Consider the following 23811-nt stretch of genomic DNA (forward strand, 5'->3'; position numbering starts at 1 on the left):
ATACTCTCCTACATTCAGGTTGATCTCTTTTTATGGATTATAGTCCATGGATCCAAAAATGGACTAGATTATGTGCATTTAATGATATTATTAAGATAAGAAATTTTTATTTTAGAATATTTTTTTGATTCACAATTAAGAATTTTAAATATTCTTTGAAGGAGGCTCTCTTGAGAACCCAATTCCTAACTTTACTGAACATTATTTTCTCATTGATTTACAGGTACTTTACTTATGGCCATTTCCTGATTTTGGATAATTTATCACACTTCCAAATGTAACATCAAAACTATTTACTTGCCTTATTAACTGTAGGAAGTCTTATATATTTGTTTTTTTTTACTAAGATATTATTAGATTATCCTTTTCTTACAGAGTTTATGCTTCAAGTTTTTGAAATCATAAGTTGGTACATAATTCTGGCGTATCCTGTACACTTCAGAGAAATTTTGATATTACAGATTAGGCCAAGAGAATTCTTTCAGCTTGTTTTCCAAAAATTATATGTTTGCCAAAGAGGGTTTAAAAGAATGTTGTAAACAGCAGGAAATGTGAATTCCAACATTAATAGAGACTTACACTGAAATGGTGGTTCACCAGAGTTTTTGTGCTCGAGAATTAATTTTGTTGCTTAGAAAATTTTAACTCGTCACGCATCCCTGCATTCAACTGCTTCCATCTGTGGGGAAATCTGAATAAAATTGATCCAACTAAATCATTCAGCCTTCAGTCTTTCTTCACAATTGCTAGGGTAGAACCCAAATGAACTCCTCATCCATTTTCTTCCCAGCAGATGATTCTACAAGGAAATCATCTATTCCGTCTTCTTTGCGTACATCTCTTACAGTGTTTTCTTACTTCCACTCTGACCTAAAATTTTTCCCCTCGCAAACGGTAATGCACAGGACCCAGGTTCACATATAAAGACAATTTATAGGAATACATAGGTATTTGCATTAATTAAAAAAAAAAGATAATGCAAAGGACTTGTATATTATATTTATGAAAATTGTTAATTATTCTTTTCTCCCATATACATAGTGTAACAGAAATCAATTAAACATTACCCTAATAATATTTCATCATTCAATAATACTGTAGGAACATTCATATTTTTTATCAAATCTTGGATCTCTTCAGGATTGATGACGAATTTTTTCCATAAGCTTCTGGCCGTATTCTCCCAAACACAGCTCTTTTGCTGTAAAAGCAAAGTTTCAAATTATTAAATAAAAGTGAGATTTTCAGAGAGATATATAGTGAAAAAATAGTTTATTTATTTACAAATTAAAAGGTTCAACTTTTCATTTGTTGAAATAGTGAGCATTATGGAAGAGTATGGGGATATATTATCTAAAGCACTGTTTTACAGCTTAGCATCAGAATAAGTATGTTGTTCAGTAAATAATATTTGCTTTCACAGCAAAACAAAGCAATTCGCCTATTTTCTATGAATGAGCGTATTAAGAACAAAGGCAATTTACCTGTTAAATTGTAACAAAAACATTGTACTATTTCATTACTCTGCATACAATTAGTTAAATTCTTTGACTCTTTGTTACAGATATTGTCATCTTACCTTTTCTGCCTGATACTTTGCCATCAATTTTCCAAGCTTTTTCTTCAATTTTTTGGAATAAGAATCAGAGTGATAGCAATATATGAGCTGCTTGACTGAACAAATCATTGGATAGTTTTCTGTTGATCCACTGCATATCAAACCTTTTAATTTTGCTAATTCTCTGCAACTGTGAAAAGAGAGTATGAACAGAGAGGAGAACCGATTACACCTGCGGAAGTACATTATGATCTTTTTCCCTAATATACAAGCATTTAAATAGGTTGGAGTAATGAAACAGAGTTAAATTCATTTAAGCAGTGGCCAATTTTATGGTGGAATTCAGAAAAACCTAATGTCACTGAGGAAACATTTTGGGTCATCTGACATTCATATCCAAAGAAACCTTCATATTAAATATCCTGATGTATGCATAAAAATGTCACCCTTCATCAGTTTTAATATTAAACATTTGAATGTTTGGAGGAGGGTTTTTTAAATTAATCAAACCATGTTTCAATTACATAATGATTTATTAATAAACATTAAGTCAGTTCTTCCCATCGAAAAGGATTCTTAATCAACTTATAATGGACTAAGGTAAAACCAAAAATGAGTATCAGAAAGAAAAAACCTAAACTAGCCATGGATTGTTGTTATAAAGGACAGAGTACACAAATTCCAAATATACAAGAAATATGTGATAAATGATAAATACAAGCAGAATTTTTGGATGATAACACCAATAACTTTCATGATGCATATTTTTTCAGTGATTTCTGGGAGTTCTAACCATAAAACTTATGATTTCCACAAACGTTTTTCAATTATATTCTACAGATGGTATAACAGCATTTCATCAGTTTCCATCACTTCGATTAATTCGAATGAAATAAATCTTTTCCAGCCAAATTGGAAAGAATGAATTTGTTCCACTTGTATCTGCCACTCAATATTTAACTGGCTTCATTAAGTCTTCAGCTGATTCTATTTTCTGATAGTTGATAAATAATGGTAAGAGTTAAATGATATTGACTTAAAAAAACTAATTCAGTTATGAATTCACTTGCAACCAGTATATGCTGTAAGCAAGAATTTTATGCTATGGAATTATTTGTCTTTAAGAATCTACCTATGTTTTCTAAGTCCCTACAATATTCAAAATTACAAAAAAATTTGCCTACATTGAATGCTTATAGATGTAATTAAAATATACGAACACACTATGTATTGTAAATTGCTGCCTTGCTTTGATGTAAGGCTGTGGACTACACTATTAAACAATCATATCAAGAGTTGTTACCTCTGCATGTTCCACCATTTGCAAGCAAGTATTAAAAAACACAAATTGTAATTTCATATCAATATCGAAGAAGTAACGCCAATTTTTGATTTTAAAAACCTTGGACTTACCTTAAAAATTCAAATCAGCATCAAATAAATCTAATCAAAGTACAGAAAGCACAAGTAGGTTGAACTTTGTGAATGATTTTAAATTCATTCTTATCCACTTGAACAAACAATAAAGAAAACAAAAAACCCACACAAAATGCATTAATTTGTGATAGCATGTATGTAGACAAAAGATATTAAAATTACAAACCTGGTTTTTAATGCAGAAATCATATTATCAGACATCTCCTTCATCAACAATTCAAGTTTCACGTTGCTGGATTCATACTTCTCACTATATTCCACAAGTAATTTTAAGGAGTAAAATACATCTTCTGAAGGAGAATACATAGTGTTGACCGATAGGTGATGTGAGTTGGAAAGCTTTCCATGAGATGTTTTCAAATAGTTTAAGAGAAAATATATTAGACACCATGTTTCTGCTTTACTGATTTCATAGTTTCTCTTTTCCTTAATGTACTTCATACTTTCCTGAAAAGTTAGAAAATTCAAAAAACATTAGTTTTTGTGAAGGTATTTTGTCAGTTTCTCCATAACATGTCACGTTGTGAACCATAATTTAGCCAATTTTTAAATGAGAGAACTATATAAAATGCAACTAAAAATTCAATGCAGGATACACAACACAGTTACTAATTAAACTCCTTGCAGTGATAAGCAAAGTACCAAAGGGCGACAAATTAATGCAAATTTTATTCTAAAATCTCAACTTCAACCAATAAATTAGGCATACACAATACATTCACCTGCATACACCTGTGCAACTTGTGCTATTTTTGCCAATTCAATTTTAACATCCAAACTGTTTTTGTCTTCTCCTGGGGAGTTTACAGATGACACGGAACTAATATATGTACCGGCTAATATGAATTTTGTTCACAATGAACTCTTTGTATGTGTTACCTAAAACAATTCTTAACTACCTCCAATTATTTCACTTTCGCTACTGAAATTTTATTTTCATCAAAATCTCACAAAGGCAGATTTTGCATAAGTGAAAAAACCATCATAGCCAATATGCCCTAATTTTTACTTATGATGACGACTTTATTCTCAAATAAGGCCCTGGGAAAGATAGAGCTATTGAGATGTGAATTGAAAATATTAACCACAGCATTTCTCTCAAATAAGTTTTATTTGAATCTTAGATTGGTGGCAATACAATTTCTGATGTAAATTATTAAAATCTATTGCTCTTCCTTGAACTTCAAAATACCATCACTTCTCTTTTGCTTGAATTTACTTTTTCTAACCTCTGCAACATTAAAGGTCAATGATTAATGTTATTATATTATATATTATACATATTGGTTGTCTACTGTTTTAAGGTAGGTTTTTGGAAGGAAACAGATTTAACACTCCTACATTTCTCAGCCTCACCTAACAAAACCACCCACACCACAATAAACTGTCCTTTCATTCCGCATACACTTTTATAACTCCCTTCATTCCATCCTGCATCCCAACCCTATTCCTACCCCTTTCTCATATGCTCAACATTATCCCCTTTATCACAGTCTTTAACATCCCACTGCTACAACAATTTCAGAGCGTAAAAATCATTCGCCTTGACTGGGACTCGAACCCAGATCCCTCAATATCTGGTCGAGTGCTTTAGCCACTTAAGCTACCGAGGCATCCTCTTAAACTCTGAAATTTTGGGGCTTTTAAAGGAACTAAATTTGTTGCATTAAATGTTATGACGAAATACCGTACATACAATGTCACATGCATTCGTAGTCGTGCGCGAGGCGCCACTGTCCACGAGGTTAAAGCCAACTTTAAACACTTATGGTGTTTTCCCTTTGACAAATTCCAAAGAAAACATCTAGTTCCTTTAAAAGCCCCAAAATTTCAGAGTTTAAGAGGACGCCTCGGTAGCTTAAATTGCTAAAGCACTCGACCGGATATTGAGGGATCTGGGTTCGAGTCCCAGTCAAGGCGAATGATTTTTACGCTCTGAAATTGTTGTATTGAAATGCACATTAGCGGATGACTCCGTTAAAGTTACTGTTGCAGCATCTCCCGCAGTTTCTTTGGAATTTATCCCACTGCTAACCAATATGCCCTTCATTCATTTTTCCTGCCTCCTTTGGATTCCTTCCAACAATCCCCTCTAATTGCCCACCATACCTATCACTTCCTCATTTGTTTTTCTTTCATGTCCAATTCACCTTTAACATCCTTCTTCACACACATCTCAAACCCTCCAATCTATGACTACCATCTTACTTCAAGGACTAAGTTTCCCAGCCATACCAACCATGCTTCACATCAAAGTTTTCACCAGTAATGTTTTAACCTGCTTATTTAACATCATGTTAAAAATTCTCTCCTAGAGAAAGCTTCTTTTCCTAGGTTAATTCTGCTTCTTATATCCATACTACTATGACTACCTTGGTCCAAAATGTTTTAACTGTTCCACCAATGATTTAATGAGTTAAAGTTTATTATAAATTATACGGCTGAAATTCTTTGCTGAAAATGTGTCTATTTCTTATAACCCAAGGTAGATAAACAGAAATATGATGGGATTCCCTGGAATTCCACCTCAGGTGATTTTGACTACTGTATTTAGAAACAATATTCCTTCAGTGGGTTTCAGAGTCATCCTGGACTGTGAGGAATAAGTGCCAAATATAAAAATTCGATTTTCCTCCTGGAATACTTAAATTAAGAGAAAAAGGTTAACCCTAAGGGCAGTTTTAATAGGTGAGATTATAGATAAACAAAGCCATACGAAATTCAAACTATAATTTAAAGAGCGGAAGGCAATTTATTTCAAATTCACATACCATTTCCCAAAATGTTAAACAACTGGGCATAAATGACACAACTTGAATATTTTATAAGGTTGCTAAAAGAAAATTCTCAGGATTGGAACCTCTGGTTTTTAGTTTTGTATGTAACCTTTTTGGATACCACATTGCCATTTAAAAAGAAATGTGTACTAACATTAAGCATAAAGAAACAAGGCATTTGTACTCACAATTCTGTGCATTGTGTGGTACTGCTCTCCCATCAATAAAGACTCTCCAGACTTGGCTAATTCAAGCAAATTCATAACCTCGGTAACTTCTTCTCCCAGCAGAAACAGCCACACCAGATCTGTTGCGCACTGGCTTTTCACCACCTCCACAAGCTTCCCTAACTTATTGCACACTGTCCACTTCTGGTGGAATTGTAACTCCTTTTGCAAATTCTCAAGGCTCATGCACTTTCTGCCAACCCATTTTGCAGTCATCTCCCTGATTTTCCTCAAAGACTGCGGGTCCAAACCCTGAAATATTGTACAGCTTACAAGAAAGACTCGCATTGGGCTATAGACAATATTTTACTACGTCCTAGTGAAATGAAGATGATGGAATCATAGTTGAACTTAAAAAAAAATTATAAGGGTGAAATAGGTTTAACATAAATTTTCATGAGAACATTACATTTTAACAGAGGTTGCCAAAAATATTGTTTTCTCACAGAAACTTGATGTGCACAAATTATTTCCCACAATTGGCAGCATAAAAGGACATTCTTTTATTTCCTCGACATAAATGACCATTTGTATACATACATATTCCTGAAACCTAAATTTGATTAAAACAAACAAAAACCGATGTCACCAACCCTAACAAAATAAGGTTATCTATTACTTACAAGAATTTCTCCAGCAATGTAGTCATACCTCTTTGATAAGAAAGCAGTCCTCCCTTTACTTCTCCAGCAAATACCTTTGCTTATAAGGAAGGCCTACTTTATGGCTTTTAAAGGATTTATAAAAACTAGAACCAAAATATAATTAAATAATTTTCTTCGTATCAACTATTCAAACCAATATTTTTGGCCTATATTTTGAAACATCTCATTTTTATTTTAAAATCAAAGTGAAGAGCAAACCTACTTTAATGGTATTACATGTGGTAGTTATTATTATAGTATTTTATGAATTAGTAAACCATCACATTACTGAAAAGTTGTTTTTTAGGATTTTTAATTTACTCAGATTATGCAAATCTTACTCGGGGATAAATTAATCATTTAAAACCCAAAATCATTAGACAAGTGTACAAATTTAAACAGCATCCATTGTTATTACATACATGCATGTATTTACATCCACATATTTGCGTATAAAAACAAACCATAAACACAGTAATCAAACCAAAGGTAAGTTTGGTAGGTGATGGTAGAGTTCACCCAATACTAAGCCCGATGGCATGTGAAATTCACACATCAGAGTAGGGGGGCCAGTTCCTCTCCCTGTGCTGGCTATGGTTACCCAAGAAGATATGGTACCTGAAAAATCTCATAGCTTGGGTGGAGCTGTAGGTGCCCAGAGACTTTCCTGGGAATTGAACCCGGGGCCCTCTGGTCAGTAGTCCAACGCCCTAACCCCTGGACTACCGCAACCCACGTATACACACATATATGATTACAAAATTTTTCTGCATTCATAAGAACTTGAATACTAGAACGGTTTAAGTAGTCACTTTGTGGAAGCTATTCAAATCGGAAAAGAGTGGTGGTGACTGATGATGACTTTGTGAGTCGAAAACTAGGTCGTGCATAATAATATATATATATGTGGAAGAAAAAAGTATTTTCTCTTCCAAACTTGAATACTAATTGATAGCATAACATTGAAAAGGGAAATCAGAAACAGAAAATACATCACTGTATTTAAGCACAAGAGAATATGGTATGTGACAGCACAATATATTCGTAGTCCATAGAATAAACCAGGTTTAGGAAGACTGGGAAAAAGTGTAACAAAAATTTCACATACCTCAACTGGACCACATTGTTTAGCCCGCAACTTCAATCTCTGGAGAATTTGCTTCTGCTCGGCCAAATTTTCACTGAATGATTTCCGAAAAAGATGACAAAATTAACTTCTGTACAAAAATCATGATAATATTAACATACTTTGTGCATCAGTATCTCACTAGAAATCAAAGTCAATCAACCTTTCAACACAACATGAATTTCAAGTACCATTTGATATATTATTATTAGAGATGGTTTTGTTGAACATATATGGTCAAAAGATTTATCTTTACTTTGGATTAGTTTTTTGAATCAAATCAACATCAGCGTTGATTAGATGAGATATTTTACTACCCAGTCGGCAAATTGACCTCTCCCAGCACAGGCGGGAGAACACACAATAAAAAATATAATTTAAAAAATATTTGATGATAGATTATAAATCTATATTTAATGGCTCCTACTTGTAATCGATTCTTGCATAAGAAATGACTGATGGGAAAATACTAATTTGTCAAATAAATAAATAATGAACTGATGCCATAAAAACTTAATTTTGCAAAATGTTGTTTTTCCACTGTTTAAAGCACCCTTGGAAGTCCTTGGCAGTTAGGCTTTTTAGTTTCCTTGTCATTTCTTGCTTTATTGGGTCTTCATCTTCCCAGTGATGTCCCCTCATCACATTTTTGCATTTTGGGAATAGGAAAAAGTCGCAGGGGGTAAGATCGATCGGACAAATAAGGAAGATGATCAAGGATGGGAATTGAATTTTTTGCCAGAAACTGGCAGACAATCAATGCTGAATGTGCAGGTACATTTCATGGTGAACGATCCATCCATCATGTTCAGTTAAAATAGTTTGCACTGTTGACGTTCCTAAATTCAGTTAATCAGCTATCATTAAGACAGTTTTTCAACATTCACTAAGGAAAAGAGACCACAACTGATCAATGCTGTTATCAACTTAGGTGGTTGAAGGTCGTCCCGGCCTTGCATCATCCGTGGCATCTTGTTGACCATCTTTAAAATACTTAGTCCACTTGAAAATGGATGTTTTCTTCCGAGCATTAACACCGTAAACAGCTGTTATCATTTCAGTAATTTCTTGATAACTTTTACCACACTTCACCAAGAAACTTGATGTTGATTCGTTGCTCCATTAATTCGTCTATTTCCATTTTTGACAAACATTAAAAACAGGGACGACAGAAACTAGCATAACTGGCACCATAAGCACAGCTCAACGATTCGCCAAGCACACATGCCCATTGGGTTTCAGGCAACTAGTCTCACAAGTGAGTGGGGCTATAGTCCACGTCATGGCCGCCAAATTGCACCAGTTCACACATTTATTGCAGAGACTACGTTTAACAGAAGTTAGTTATGTGTTCTCTAAGAATCATTCACCAAAGAGTATACCTTTAGAACTGCTACAATTTCTACTGTTAACCAGTTGCAGAATGACTTCCAAATTTTATTATATGTGAAAATTAGGAAAGATTGAAATTTTCGAGCAATTTGAACAATCTTTAAAAAAACTTTGAAATCCAGGGAAGCTTCAAACTTAGTAAAAATTCAAAAAGCAAGTGGTGTAAGTCAAGGAAACATAGACTCCATACATAATGTGTGTGAGTTTTCATAAACAAATGCTATTTTTCCAAATCAAGTAAAATTTATAATCTTATATTTAATTGGTTTTTGTGTATATTATAACATCATGATGATTAAATAATATTACAAAATCACAAAGGCTGCTTTATGTCTGATGGGCAACTTACGAACTTTTCCCTAAAGTGACATTATGATTTTCATAGTGCCAAATTTTCAATCCTTTTCTTTACATAGTCTAATGAAAGTTTGATTGTGAATTCAAATATCCACTCCTTAACCTAACATCCTAAAATGGTGCAAAGTTTAGTGAATTTAATTTCACACAGGCTATGGCAAAATCCAGGACTGCAGAGGACACAATTAAAGATTTAAAGCTTTCTAGAAGAATCTAAATCAGACATTCTCAGGAACCTGAACATTTTTCACGTACAGTCATTCAAGCATATAAAAAGCCTGTTGGCCACATTTTTTTTAAGGTCCATGCATATACTATATTGCAATATATATTTCAAAGAGCCATAAATCCAGCCAACAAGCAACAGAAAAATACAAGATTAGAAAAAATATTTAAAAAACATACACCTACCTTCCTTGCAGTGTATCAGATAAAGATTTGGCAGAACCCAGTGGTACATGAGCATAGACAAAGAAAAGAAGCAGCCAAGAAGTTAGATTTTTGGGCACATTATACACTGGTACCAAACACCAAAACTTCTTGGCATCTTCATTTGAGATCTATCTAAACTAATATGTAGGATAATGAAAATTTCAAAATGAATTGAGCATAGCAAGCCTATTTTGCACAAGCTAGACAGATAAGTAGTCTCAATATGCATGACAAATCAGCAGAAAAAATTCAGATGTAAGTTATTAAAACAAAGGATCATTCCTTACATAACAGCATGGTGATTTGAAGAATACTCCCATAATTTCCTACTCTGCAATAAACCTTTTACGTGCTTGCAGGCACTCTCCACTCCTTTCCTTATTGCTGTTTCATCAGTTTTCACTAGCAGGGTGTCTTGCAACCTAAAGTGAGAAAATATAGCAATGAAATATTGCCAAAAGATTTACTGCCTTTGTGCAATGCAAAATATAAGTTAGCCCTCTTTCGTGCATTGTTAAATTTCCTGAGAGAAGAATACATTTCAGAAAAGCAGCAGTCATCACTTTTTATCCTAGGTCGATGTTGTTGGCATGTAGTGAAGATCTACTATTTGATTTTATTTGTTCACCTCCTAAAATGTTTCTCTTACAATTATGATTTTGATATGAATAAAAGGAATATGTTACATATCAGTTTGGCTGAAAATTCAACAGCAATGGCCGTTGTCCACAGATCTTAACCTTGTTGTTCTCCACTGAAAAATTCCATATGGGATTTACATTTAGTCAATTGGATTTTACTGGATTACCTCAAACAATATTACACAATAATATTAAAATATTACCACCCTGGGAAATGCTACCAGATGAAATTCTAGCTCAGTTTCTCAACTCAAACATTAATTTTCCATCATAAAGAGAGAGTGGATGGGAAGCTGGAGTTTTGCATTTTAAGATTAAACTCAAAAGCGAGTGATGAATACGAAGCGATTATACTTTTATGACAATTTTTGTCAATCACCAACTTCAGTTTAAACATTCGGTCACCATTCTCCAAGTATCCTAGATCCCAATGCTTCCGCTTGGCTAATACAAAACCTCTTCTCTTAGTGTGGAAATAATCAAAATAAATGCAGAAAAAGGAAGTTAATCCACGCAGATTCTTTCCCCGGGACATTTACTGATCAACTGAGTGTGGCAAGAATGGAAATGAAATTTTTACATCAGTTAGATTCATAAATACAAGCATGACCTTCATTAATTATGGTGAAACCACCCACACCTATAAAACCAACCTTTGCATTAATTCCACACTGATGGTTTCTTTCACACTTACTAAATTCTGAAGGGAGCCAAATATGTGGAATTAAAGTAGAAACAAGCAAACATCACCACTTATTTTTCCATGCTCCCGATAAACATAACAGCGTAACTTCATGGACTTTACACAGCATATTTGATAAAGAGAAGTAGCTTATTTATTCCACATGAAATTTATTAAAATACAACCAAAGTTTCAACATTGGACATCGTCATCATGTAGTTTCTACAGAAGACAACCTATTATATACACATTCATGGCAGGGGAAGGGCAGAGTCACAGGGAAGGGGAGGGTGAGGGGGTTTGGTTGGTAAAAGAAGAGGAAGTGTTAGAAGTAGATGGGTGGGGAAGGAAAAGGAAAGCACAGCTTGCAGCGTCAATTGTTGGCAGTTAACGGCGGCTTGTGTTGGGAGTGCTCCCTGTAGGGAGCCCTGAATCTGAAAGGGTGGTAGGCCTCGGAGGGTGGAGTAGGAGGGATACAGAATTGCATTCAGAAGTTCATCCCTGCAACGGACACTTTTTAAAAATTTCTAATGTTCCAAGCATCAAGTCTATGTACCTTATTTTTGACAAGGAGTTTTTAAGATTCAAAGTCAACTATGTGGTTACATTCAATAAGGTGCTTGGCAAAGAGGGATGTTAAGTTACCATTCCTTACACAAGCCTGATGCTCCTTCACTCTTTCTTTAATTTTTTGTCCAGTTTGTCCTATGTATTTTACAGAACACTCTAAGCACTTTAATTCAGGAAAACTGTAACCCCTCCTTCCCGGTACACATAATAGGTTGTCTTCTGTAAAAAACTACCTGATGACGACGTCTAACGTCAAAACTTAGGTCGTATTTTAATGCATTGCACGTGAAATTACCAACTTATTTCTTTTACTTAAATATGTTTTCAATATGATGGATGAGGCTGATGAAATTTGACAATGCTTATGAAAGCAATTGCATTGATGCACAATAATGAACTTAGTGGATGCAGGTTCACCAAGAACACAGGTTTCTAAATGACACAGCAGAGAGCATAAACATACCCTTTCTTTACTTTTTCCAATTCGACATCAAAGTTTTTCTGGGAAGAAATATCACAAAAATTTTTTGCATCAGACGAAGAGAGAACCTGGAAGTACAGAGAAATGTGTTAGTTCTAAATCACTACGCTGCTTTACAAGCAACAATATATCAATGGCATCTGCAGATATAATAGCAATATGCAAGTAAATATTAATAGATGCAAATGCAGTGAGCAAAGCAAACCTGTTCCACATTGACATCTAGCTCACGAGAAAATGCATTACTCTCTTCAATATAATAATCGAGTGGTATTTCCATCATGAATTTACTGTTTCCCACCTGTTTAATAAAATAACAATCATTAGTCAAGCATTCAAGGAATTACCTATATGAGAAGTGCCACATTTTGGTTTGACTTGTTCACTTACATTTCCATCACAGTTGATACTATATGCCTTTAGGTTGATTAAACTATTCCTTAAATGCTGTAGGGAACTTTCCAACGATGAAGATTTTCCAAGACACATAGTTTGAGCATTAACAAGTTTACTCTGCTGGTTAGCTAATGTATTTTCAAGTTCTGATACTTCCCTTTGGACAACCAACACTTGATTCCTTCGAATAAAAACATAGGCATCGTCAAATGAATGCATACAGAACCAATGGCTTAAGGGAAGTGAATTGTCCTTACTCTTGTTTTTCCACCAAATCTGCTGCTAGTCGAGAATAATTTTCGATGTAACTAATCTCATCCTCCAGAGCAGACATGTAATCATCATCAATCTCTGACAATTCAAAATATTCAGGAATCATCTCAGCTAAAGCATTTTCAAGTTCCTCACCCTCAAGAATTTGACCAGAGGCTTCCAATAACTTGTACCTATGTAGGAATGACAATGAAGATGATTTTATACAGCATCAAAACTGAAAACCTAAACCAAACTTATGTCCTTTACAACAAAAGACCTTTTTTGAACTCATTAGGTGGAAGACCATCTCAAAACAAAATTAATGCTGAACTGTTTCCAAATAAATAATGTTAAAATGCTTTTATACTTAATCTCAATGTGTCAGATTTTAACAAGGAAACACTTGAAAATATGCATTATGGGTAATCAGCGTTATAATTGCTTATATAACCATAGAAATTGTGCAGGAAGTGAGAATTAACCCTCCAGATTCGAGCAAGCAACATCTCTCTGACATAATAAGTACATCTGACTCAGTTTTCATGGTCTTAAAGTATGCACAATGAGTTTATCTGTCAAAAACTCAATAGATGCTTTAAAATGTTGACAAACCCTAGGCTGACAGGCAAACTTAGTCATCTACAAACCTAACTGATTTTACAAATTCTCCCTTGACTTTCATTCTTATCTCCAGTTCTTCCCATGCCTTTAAACTATTTCCTCCACATATACATTTAGAAGCATGACTTGATCATGGTCAGCCATCTTGGCACTCTCCTCTACACACACTTCCCCTCTAATTAACACTGCCCAACCGCAACTCACTTCTGAGCAATTGGAGACATGTACAGGTGATGGATAAGTCTCCTATCTCTCCAATTTATTCTGATTTTCCGCAATATATTCATTCCAAGAAACTGCCGGTGATGCCACTACGGTAACTCATAATGGAACCGTATACTATATATGAATCACAATGCACATTTTACTCCATTAAAAGTTACTGTCGATGCATCTCCCACAGTTTCTTGGAATTTGTCAAAGGCAAAACACCCTAGTGTGTACTGCTGGCTTTAACCTGGTGGATTAAGGCAGATTGTGCACAACTACGAATGCCTCCGGCATTATATGTACAGCATATCGTCACCACATCTTGCTCCCTTAAAGCCATCAAAATTTCAGCGCGCAAGAGAACACCTAAATTGCCTAACTGGCTAAAGCACTCGGCTGGACATCAAGGGATTCGGGTTGTTAACCTGGTCAAGGCAAATGATTTATACACACTGAAATTGTTGCATAGTAAAAAATTCATTAGTTTTTCTCAATTCAATGCTTTCTTGAAATCGACAGAACAAAAAAATACTTCCTGATTGAATTCTATGTTCCTTTCTAGAAGTGACCTCATTACTGCTAAGGTATCACTTGTGCCTCTCCCCTTTATGAATGGTAACTCATCATCCCTTAAGTTACAATTTACCCTCCTCTTCAACCTTTTATTGTTGATCATGTACCAACTTTGCCGAGTACAAAATCAAACCCATTGTTCTTGGTGAAAAGAAATGAACTTAGTCCATCCACAAACAATGCCATTACACTTGCCCTTGGGAAATTTGTGTTTTCATCTGATGATGTCAGACTATTATGAATGCTAGGCAATGCAATAAAATTTTAGGCGGAATACGTTTGTTTCTACTTCACAGTTTTCAACAGTTAATTCTACCTCAGTAGAAGCCCACTTTCAAGTCTTTTGATGGTTCAGTTGGTGTGGTAGCTAGTGTAGTGGCTTCCAAACCCAACTGCCTCGATTCATATCTAAGTAGTAGACATTTTTAACTCAAATCTGTACTTGTGGAGGGCGCGGGTTCAAATCCCGGCGGTGTTGAATATTTTTCAGAGGTATCTCGATCCCTACTTGAGGTGCTTTGTGGAGGGCACTTTGAGTGAGTACGCCGTCCGTCGGATGGGACGTTAAACTGCGGACCCCTTGGCGCCTTTCGTAAAGAGCAGGCTAATGCCGACGCCGGGTTTCTCTCCACCCTTCATCCTTTCCTGTCCATCCCCTATGGCGCAAATGACCTTAGCTGTCGGTCGCCTCCCCTTAAAACTACTACTACTGTACTTGTGTGTCATGTGTGAAACACTTCAAGTAGGTATGTTTTCCAAAAGATTCGACTTTGCACTGCGAATCCCTTGATGCCTTAGTAATAGCGTTCTTTCCACCCTACATCAATTTGCTGAAGAACCTATCACTAGCAAATTACCCACCTATCACTAATGGTATAAATGAACTTAGCTGTTGGTCCACCCCTCTGATAACTACTACTACTTTAACAAGAAGTATTATTTTCAATTTTCTTTCATTTTAGAGTTGTTTCAATACTTGATCCACATCTCCACCTCATATTGAATCACCTTCCGTCTACTGACCCCATAATGTCACTTAAAATGATTTCTCTCTCCCCGCAGTTCCCACTGGAGCGCAAGCCTTGACTTTCAGCGTTTTCTTTACTTGCCATGTAACAATTATTATTTCCTAGCAATGATAACCAATTAGTTACCAATATAAAACGAGAAAGTTGAGTTATATTCCACTTAAGCATACCACACAGAAAATGTATAACATACGTAATAATATTGTCAGGAGACATCCATTATATCACATACTCAAGACATTTTAAATCCATGTCATACAAAAAACGATGAGCAAAAGAAAGCAACACTCAACACTCCTGGAACATTGTCGTTCGAACAATAATAAAATAAATGTTAATATAAAACTTCCAGTTAGGACCGCAAATATTTTTGGATGCTTGTAAGACTTGATGATAACAAACAGGAGAAACTCCCTATTTCATCAGAATCGTATTTCTGCGATTTCTAAGGATAGGATATTGCCAAGCCCTTGAATACAATTATGCCTACGTTTAAAATATTACCGAGCACTGTAATCGTAATTGACAACCAAAGAGTAAATCCTTTGACTACGAATTAGGATCTCCAGCCGACACTATATTGGAGGCAAATAAAGGTTAATCAGTCAAAAATTACTCACTCATTCAACTCTTCGTCCGAAAGATAATTTGAGCTCTTCACATTTTCACATATCCATTTCACGAATTCTTCAGTTTCTTTGTGATAAATTAGCCATTTCCATGATACATTTGACTTCGGTATGCCAATTTCTGCTAAAACGTTAACAAAATCTTCCTCAGTTACTTCAGACATGTCTTCCCGCCAAATCAAAACGAATTGGGAATGTTCTCACAGCAAGTTCAAACTTGAAATTTGTTCTTCACTTGTTATCCTTCTTACGCTCTGCTGTGGAAAGGCAGATAAATAGTGGTATATTACCGTCGTAACCATCACTCGTTCGTTTAAATTTACACATATTTTGAAGATCATCTTCTTCTGCGTTCTGATTTTTACCTTTACCAATAAGTTGTATTAATCGAAATATATTATCTACATCTTTTATATATTTTCGGTCTAAGTGCTATATCAAAGTTGGTGGTGGAAATATAGGCCTCTTTCATTTATATTAATTTATTTTTTATAAGGTAATCTACCGGTTAAGGTAGGTTTTTGGGTGGACATAATTACTAATTTGTGACCCCTAGCAAAACACAACATCCTACTTTACATCAGGTCCCTCTTCAGCTCTGAGTACTTTCTTCCTCCCTTCATCCCGTCCAACATCCCTATCCTGTCCCTTCCCGTTCCTCGTTTACCTAACATTCTCCCCTCAATTACAGTCTTCAACATCCCGCTGCCGGTCAATACCCCCTTCAGCCACTGCCTCCATAGGATTGCTTCCAGCAAACCCCTCTCTTCGCCCACCATACCAAGTACTTCCTTGTTTGTTTTCTTCTCTGTCCATTTTACCTTCTCCATTCTTCTCCACACCCACATTTCAAAAGCCTCCAGTCTACGTCTATCCTCCTGCTTCAATGACCACGTTTCCGCGCCGTACATAGCTACGTTTCATATCAAAGTTTTTATGAGTCTTTTCTTAACATCCTTACTCAACGTCCCCGTCATCAACGCCCTCCTCCTTGTGAAAGCCTCTTTGCCTAGCGCCTTTCTTCTCCTTACGTCCCTACTACTTTGACCGTGTTGGTCCAAAACACTACCGAGATACGTAAACTGTTCTACCTGCTCTAGTTTTTGCCCTCCTATTCTAATGTTAAGCTTAGCCTTTTTCTTTCTAGAAAATCGCATAACCTTTGTTTTAATTTATATTAATATCATTACTTTATTGATCATTAACCAGGTTGGTAAGATTTTATGAAACGCTACTAGGACGGCCGTATTTTAGTCTTCGTTTGATGACTTCAAAGGGATAAGATCTTCGTACGTGAATTATTCAATGAGACTGACTCATTAAGCAATTACAGGAATTATAGGTATCACATATATTTTGGTCCTCGGACCTCATTGATGGTCCGTGCAATCATTGGGATCCCGAGAAATTCATCGCTTTCCATTAGGGGTCGAACCACTCTTGTGAGCAGTGGCCAAACCCGAGGCTGGACTCAAACCCATGCTTTGGGTTATTAGAACTCGATTACAAAGGTTTTTTTTAACGCGTGAATTTTTCTTTTTTAATTCTCACTCTTCGCTCATTTTTCGTTGTAAAATTCTGCAATGAAACCCGGTAGTCTTATACCGGCTATGATACTGTTATATATTGTTATGATACTAAATATTTAGATCTATATTGAGCAACCACAAATCGGTTGGTTTGATCTTGCTTAATTTTTATTTTCCCCTTTCAAATTAGTAAGTCCGTGAAAAGGTAATCGTAGAGATTATATTGCATGGCTTACCAGAAACAAACTTATAACGGGATAGGTTTGACAGATGGAATTTAAATGTTTTGTAGCGCATCACACATATTGGTAGAAAGCCAAGGGTACAAATCTATATTGCTTGCATTTGTTGCACCGTAGAATCGCTACTGAAGTAGCAACACTTTCAGCCAGTTAGTCGTAGTTATTTTCTGGGTCAAACACATCACTCATCATTGCTACAATTGTAATTAAACCTTGGGAGCATGAAAGCAATTGACTCATGCACTTCTGCTCTTATTTGCTTGACATTGCGTTCAAAAAATAACTGTAATCTGGCTTTAATGAACTCGCATGTTTTAGGAAAAAGAGCATTCACCTGGCATAATTCTTACTTGATTCTGTAATAACATTTTGCCCTACTTCAATCCAAATCCTTCGTATGCATGCTAACTGCGTATAGTTTAGGCTAATGCATTTATGACACCAAATGTAATGCACTACTCTCAATTTTCCATCTTTTTTGTGGAATATCGAATGCTTTCTTTGAAAGAACTCAAGCTGCCTTTAATCAACGTGCTCACCTTAGGAAATAGAATCTATACTTAGCAAAACTGTTGATAAATGCCCAAAAACACTGCATAACTATGCTTAAACTGCTTCCTACACAATGTGTCACCTTTTAGTGAAAGCAAATAAATTACTAAGAGCAATTTTGAATTAACTAATAAAGATAGCAACCCTTTACTGAATAAACACCCCATTCATCTCTTTAAACCTAAGCTGCCTTTCTCAAATCTCATGCCTTAGAAAGAATCTTATTCACCAAGCATAATTCTCATCAATTGGCCCGATAATGCTTTATATGACTTCTAAAATGTAACATGTACAAGGTGAACTCATCCAGTTTCAGTGAAGGCATATGGAGGACTAATCATGAATTGCAATCCTTTGTAAGAATCCAGGGGTTCATTGCTGTGCAATCCTTTTTGAACTTCATATATACATTCCTAAGTGTCTCTGAAAATGAAGCTCTTTCCCTCCTTAGAAGCTGGCTTAAATGCAAAACGCAGAGGTATGCATGAAAAATGCCAAAACATATCAATTTAATTACGAGGGTCATCCGGAAAGTAGTACCCGTTCGTGCCGCATGAAGTGCTGACGACGCGAGTAGCCGCTGGACGAGGTCAGATAGCTTCAGTGGCTTGTCTGCCTTCTCTGAGCCAAGTTGCGTGACGCTAGCATTGCCTGTGTTGTTTCTGTGATTGTTTACAATGTTTAAAAAAATTGAGAACGCCGCCAGTTGTGAAGTGAGGGCAGTGATTAAATTCCTCAATGCAAGAAACGTTCGCCCATGTGATATTCATCGCCAATTAAAGGAGGTGTATGGAGACAATGTAATGGACGAGTTGTCTGTTCGGCGGTGGTGTCGCAACTTCAACATGGGGAGGGGGAACACACACGACGATGAGCGTTCGGGGAGACCGTCTGTCATTACAGACCAACTGGTGAGCTCAGTTGACGAATTCGTGAGGAACGATCGGCGCGTCACAATTGATGACATCTGTGAGCATTTTCCCAATGTTTCTCGAACAATTGTTCATGAAATTGTTAAACACCATCTGCATTATGCAAAAATTTGTGCAAGATGGGTCCCTCGCGTATCTCAATGAGCTGGCGGCGAAGGACTATGCAGCAGGAATACAGAAACTTGTCACACGTTATGACAAATGCCTTAATTTGCTTGGAGATTATGTTGAGAAGTAGTTTAAAGTATCCTCTTTCAAATAAAATTTTTTATGTTTGTTAATATTTACTTTTGTGTCTTTATTTCACGAACGGGTACTACTTTCCGGATGACCCTCGTATATCATGGTCAGGAAGAAGGTACTGTGTGATTAATTTGCAAATTTTCATAGCGGTGGATGATTAAGTGATACTAAAATGTATATTCAAATGAAGAACGATAAAACAAGAAATTGGTTTGGGATATGGAATGTACAAACAGAGCAACCGAAAAAAGCTACCATAGATGTAATATCATTAAAGAATGCTATTTTGCAATGTGATGTAGTCTAAGAATTAATATAATTTCAAGATGGCTATTCATTGTAAAACATTCTTGAAATAGGATTGCCTTCACTTTAAAATAAACAAAGATTACTTCATCATAGTTGAAACATTTTTTGAAAAAATTAAGTGACAATCTCTATGAACATTTCAATGGGAAAATAAATTGTGAAAATAAACCATTTTGTATCACTACTGAAATCCAGGAAAATTACTTCCATTGTAAGTAATATGAATACAGTATATTAAAGTATCGTTTGCTGGGAAAATATCCACATTACATGCTGATTTTCAAGTTCAGAATTCATAAGAGTAATTTCCATGTAGGGCTAAAATTTATTTTGTTAATTTTTCAAATTAGTGACAGACTATGCTCTGGCCAATGCCAAATCCTAATGGGCATGGATTCTACTTTTGATTGCTTAAATGTGATTATGGACATCAAAAGAGAATTGAAGCTGGCCGTCAGTAGTGGGAATCCTATAGTGGTTCAATGTAAATCAATCTTTACCTAAATGAGAGTTCCTGAGAAAGGAAAAGGTAAATCACCTACCTTTGCTGGATAAGAGGTTAGCTATCATAGAACTGATAGGGGGGCTGAATTGAAAACCAAGCAGTGTTAGAACCCTGGTTGAAGAACCTCATTCAAGAACAAATCAAAAAATTTTCAGGGTTGTTAGGCAAAACTGTGGAGCTAATCACAACCCTAACCAATGGAGAGTTCCGGACGACATTAAGAATGGCTTTAATTAGTAATGTATATTCTGAAACAGGTTCATGGAAATAATATGGGTAATGGTTTTAATCTTTTGAGTGGCCTATTCTCTCTTTTTCAAGAAAAGAATGTGGAATCCAGAGCCAAAAAACTTGTATATGGCAAAAAAAGAGTTGCTTTTAAGTGATGAGAGAAGTTATCTGCATGGGTATTCATGAGGTTCTGTCCTTGTCTATCCTGAAAAATACAACCCAACATCATATTCTACTTTAAGCCCCTCTTTAACCTCATATACTTCCTTTCTCCTTTCATATTATCCTACATCGCTGTCCTCCTCCTGCCCCTTCCTTACCTGCCTAACATTCTCCCCTCTATTGCACTCTTCAACATCCCACTGCCAATCAATATGTTTTACATCCATCTTTCCTGCATCTTTTTGATTTCACCCAACAAACCCCCTACTCCCCACCATGCCTAGCACACTAGATTAAGGTATGGTCTTACACTATAGAGAAAGTGAGGGAAGGAGTCTACCTATCTATATCAGAGAATTGTATCTATCTAATGGAGGAGTCTATCTATATATGTTACTAAATGATAAAGCAAGGTTCTCATACACCAGAAGACGAGTTGTGCTGTACCTGTAAATAAACTTAGGAGGAAGACCGTACAAATAATTAAATAATAAACTGAGATGGGGAATATGTTGGATGGCATTGTCCATAACTATGCAAATTGTGCCAAGAAAGGGTGAAATCTGTGAGCTGTACACGTAGTTGAAAAAACTGAAAGAAAGCAAGGAGGAAAATACGTGCAAATAATCAAATATAAGTTATGAAAACTAATTCAGATGGAAGGTATAGGAAATTTCAGGTGCGGAGAAATTAGAAAGTAAAACACTGCAAATATCAGAGAAAACAAGTTTTATAGGGCTGTCCGAGAAGACACAGGACAGCAAGGACCTATGATTATGGATGCCTGCTGGTAGTTGGGTGGATTGAGTCTTTTAAGATGATTTTTTGAAACTTTTTTGTTGATTCCTCTTGCTTTTTGAAGCAAAAAAGAATTACCAAAAAGGTTGCAAAATATCCCATCTTAAGAGACTCAATTGACCCAACTACCAGCATGCACACCCCATACTTTGAACCCTCTGGAGGAGTTCTATGGATCCAGTTGCAGCAGATGCTGATAGCCCTCGGAACAATCAAGGCAGGATACTTAGACATAATAGGACATATTCGCCATGGTCCCTTATGCTTGGTTGATTGATAGCATAATGGCCCCTCGGCTACCGACGCTCCAAACACTCCTTACCTCAGCATATATCTATCAGGTGATGGAGAAAAGTCTACTATATATATCTAGTACTCCAGCAAGGATGTGTATGCATGAATTTATATTGACAGTTATTTTAACTTTAAACTGTTAATTTCCGCTCATCATCTGACCAAGAGGAGGCTTTTTGGAGTCCACACTTTTTGCTAATTTTGCAGCTTGAATTTTATCGTAATAACTACACTTCAGGCCCTGGTTTTCCTGAAATTATTTTGTCAAATGAAGAAAAAAGGGAATCGAAAACAAAAAAACCAAACAAAATAATTTATGGATACTCCAACTCTCAATCCAGTGCATCAAGTGGTGATGAAAACAGCAAGCATAGTTCGTGTGATAACAATTATTTTTTCCATCTGCTTATACTACCTTGATCAAAAAGTTCCCGGAATAACCACCGTGTGGCGCTCCCATCGTTCCGATTTGAGTTCTGTTTTTTTTTGTTAAATTGGTACATCTGTTGTTGATATTCCCTTTAAATCTTAGTGTCATAACTTGACATTTGCAAAAGTTACGTAGCCAAGAGTACATCTATCTCTGTGTGTGTTGGCGATTTTTTACAATTGCAGAAATGGATTTAAATTTGCAACAACGAACTTGTATTAAATTTTGCGTAAAAAACGGATTTAGTGGCGCACGGACGTTGGAAATGTTGGAAAAGTGTTTCGGCAACGATTCTCTAAAAAAAACGGTCGTTTACCAGTGGCACGAGCGGTTCAGAAGTGGTCGTGAGTCAATCGAAGATGATGAACGCAGTGGCAGACCATCGACATCGAAAGTCGGTGAAAAAATTGATAAAGTAAAAGAAATGTTGGTCAATAACCGCAAATTAACCATCAGAGAAATAGCGGAGGACTTGAACATTGCCTATGGATCCGCCCAAGACATTGTGGTTAATGATTTGGGTTTCCGTCGTGTAGCAGCAAAGTTGGTGCCAAAAGACCTCAATTTCATGCAAAAAAGAGACCGTGTTGACGTCGCAAAAGACATGATTTGCGAGGCTGAATCCGATCCCACATTCATCAAAAGGATCATTACTGGAGACGAGACGTGGGTTTATGAGTACGACACGCAATCCAGACATCAGGCAAGTGAATGGCGTTCACCAAATGAGCCGAGACCAAAAAAACCACGTCGTTTTCAGTCAAAAAAGAAGGCAATGCTGACGGTTTTCATGGATTACAACGGTGTAGTGCATCATGAATTTTTGCCAGAAGGCCAGACAGTAAACAAAGAGTATTATTTGGGCGTTATGAGACGTTTGCGTGAAGCAATTCGCCGAAATAGACCAGAAATGTGGGCAGAAAACTCGTGGATTTTGCACCATGATAACGCACCGTCGCACAGTGCTATCATTATTCGTAATTTTTTGACGAAAAATGCAACAAATACCATCCAACAGCCACCGAATTCACCTGATTTGGCTCCCTGTGACTTCTTTCTGTTCAATCGAGTTAAAAAACCATTACGGGGAACGCGTTTTAGCAGCCGAGAGGAAGTAATGGAAAAATCGCAGGAAGCACTGATGGACATACCGAAAACCGAATATAAAAAATGTTTCGAGGATTGGATCAAGCGCTGGCATAAGTGTGTTGCAGTCGATGGGGATTACTTTGAAGGGGACAATATAGATTTAGATGAATAAACTTGTATTTTTAATTTTCTGAATAAATTCCGGGAAATTTTTGATCAAGGTAGTATGGTACCCTGTAAGCCACTGCCTAGGTGCGTGGCTGGGAGCGTTGACACACCTTGGCATGCAGCACCAAAAACTAAGTTTTAGTCAAAATTATTCGACTAACGTAGATCTTGATGATTACCGGTACATGCACTATGTTCTGTTAGTGAGCCATATTTCCCAACGTAAAGGCCAGCAACTATTGGTAACAAGAACAAAAATAATTAAGCTAGATAAGTAGAGGCAACATATGA

General features: G+C 36.1%; 1 protein-coding gene across 1 annotated transcript; it reads right to left on the reverse strand.

The window, feature by feature from the left end:
• Window positions 1-985: 985 nt before the first annotated feature.
• Window positions 986-16257, reverse strand: LOC139698250 (uncharacterized). Its single transcript, XM_071597128.1, has 11 exons — window positions 16028-16257; window positions 12978-13166; window positions 12715-12901; window positions 12530-12625; window positions 12307-12392; window positions 10238-10372; window positions 7752-7824; window positions 5961-6251; window positions 3162-3442; window positions 1580-1748; window positions 986-1201 (listed from the first exon to the last, which is right to left on the reverse strand). Exons 1-11 carry the CDS (start codon window positions 16198-16200, stop codon window positions 1064-1066), a joined length of 1818 nt encoding a protein of 605 aa, XP_071453229.1. The 5' UTR covers window positions 16201-16257; the 3' UTR covers window positions 986-1063.
• Window positions 16258-23811: the final 7554 nt, after the last annotated feature.

The sequence above is a fragment of the Hetaerina americana genome, unplaced genomic scaffold (genome assembly GCF_022747635.1).
Source record: "Hetaerina americana unplaced genomic scaffold, ioHetAmer1.1.p SCAF_10, whole genome shotgun sequence".
Classification (NCBI taxonomy): domain Eukaryota; kingdom Metazoa; phylum Arthropoda; class Insecta; order Odonata; family Calopterygidae; genus Hetaerina; species Hetaerina americana.

Coding starts and splice junctions, on each gene's coding strand:
- LOC139698250 (XM_071597128.1), bottom strand. CDS start 16,200: ATGTCTGAAGTAACTGAGGAAGATTTTGTTAACGTTTTAGCAGAAATT. Junction 7,825..10,237: donor TCAAATCACCATGCTGTTAT/GTAAGGAATGAT, acceptor GAAATCATTCAG/TGAAAATTTGGCCGAGCAGA. Junction 6,252..7,751: donor AACAATGTGGTCCAGTTGAG/GTATGTGAAATT, acceptor ACAATATTTCAG/GGTTTGGACCCGCAGTCTTT.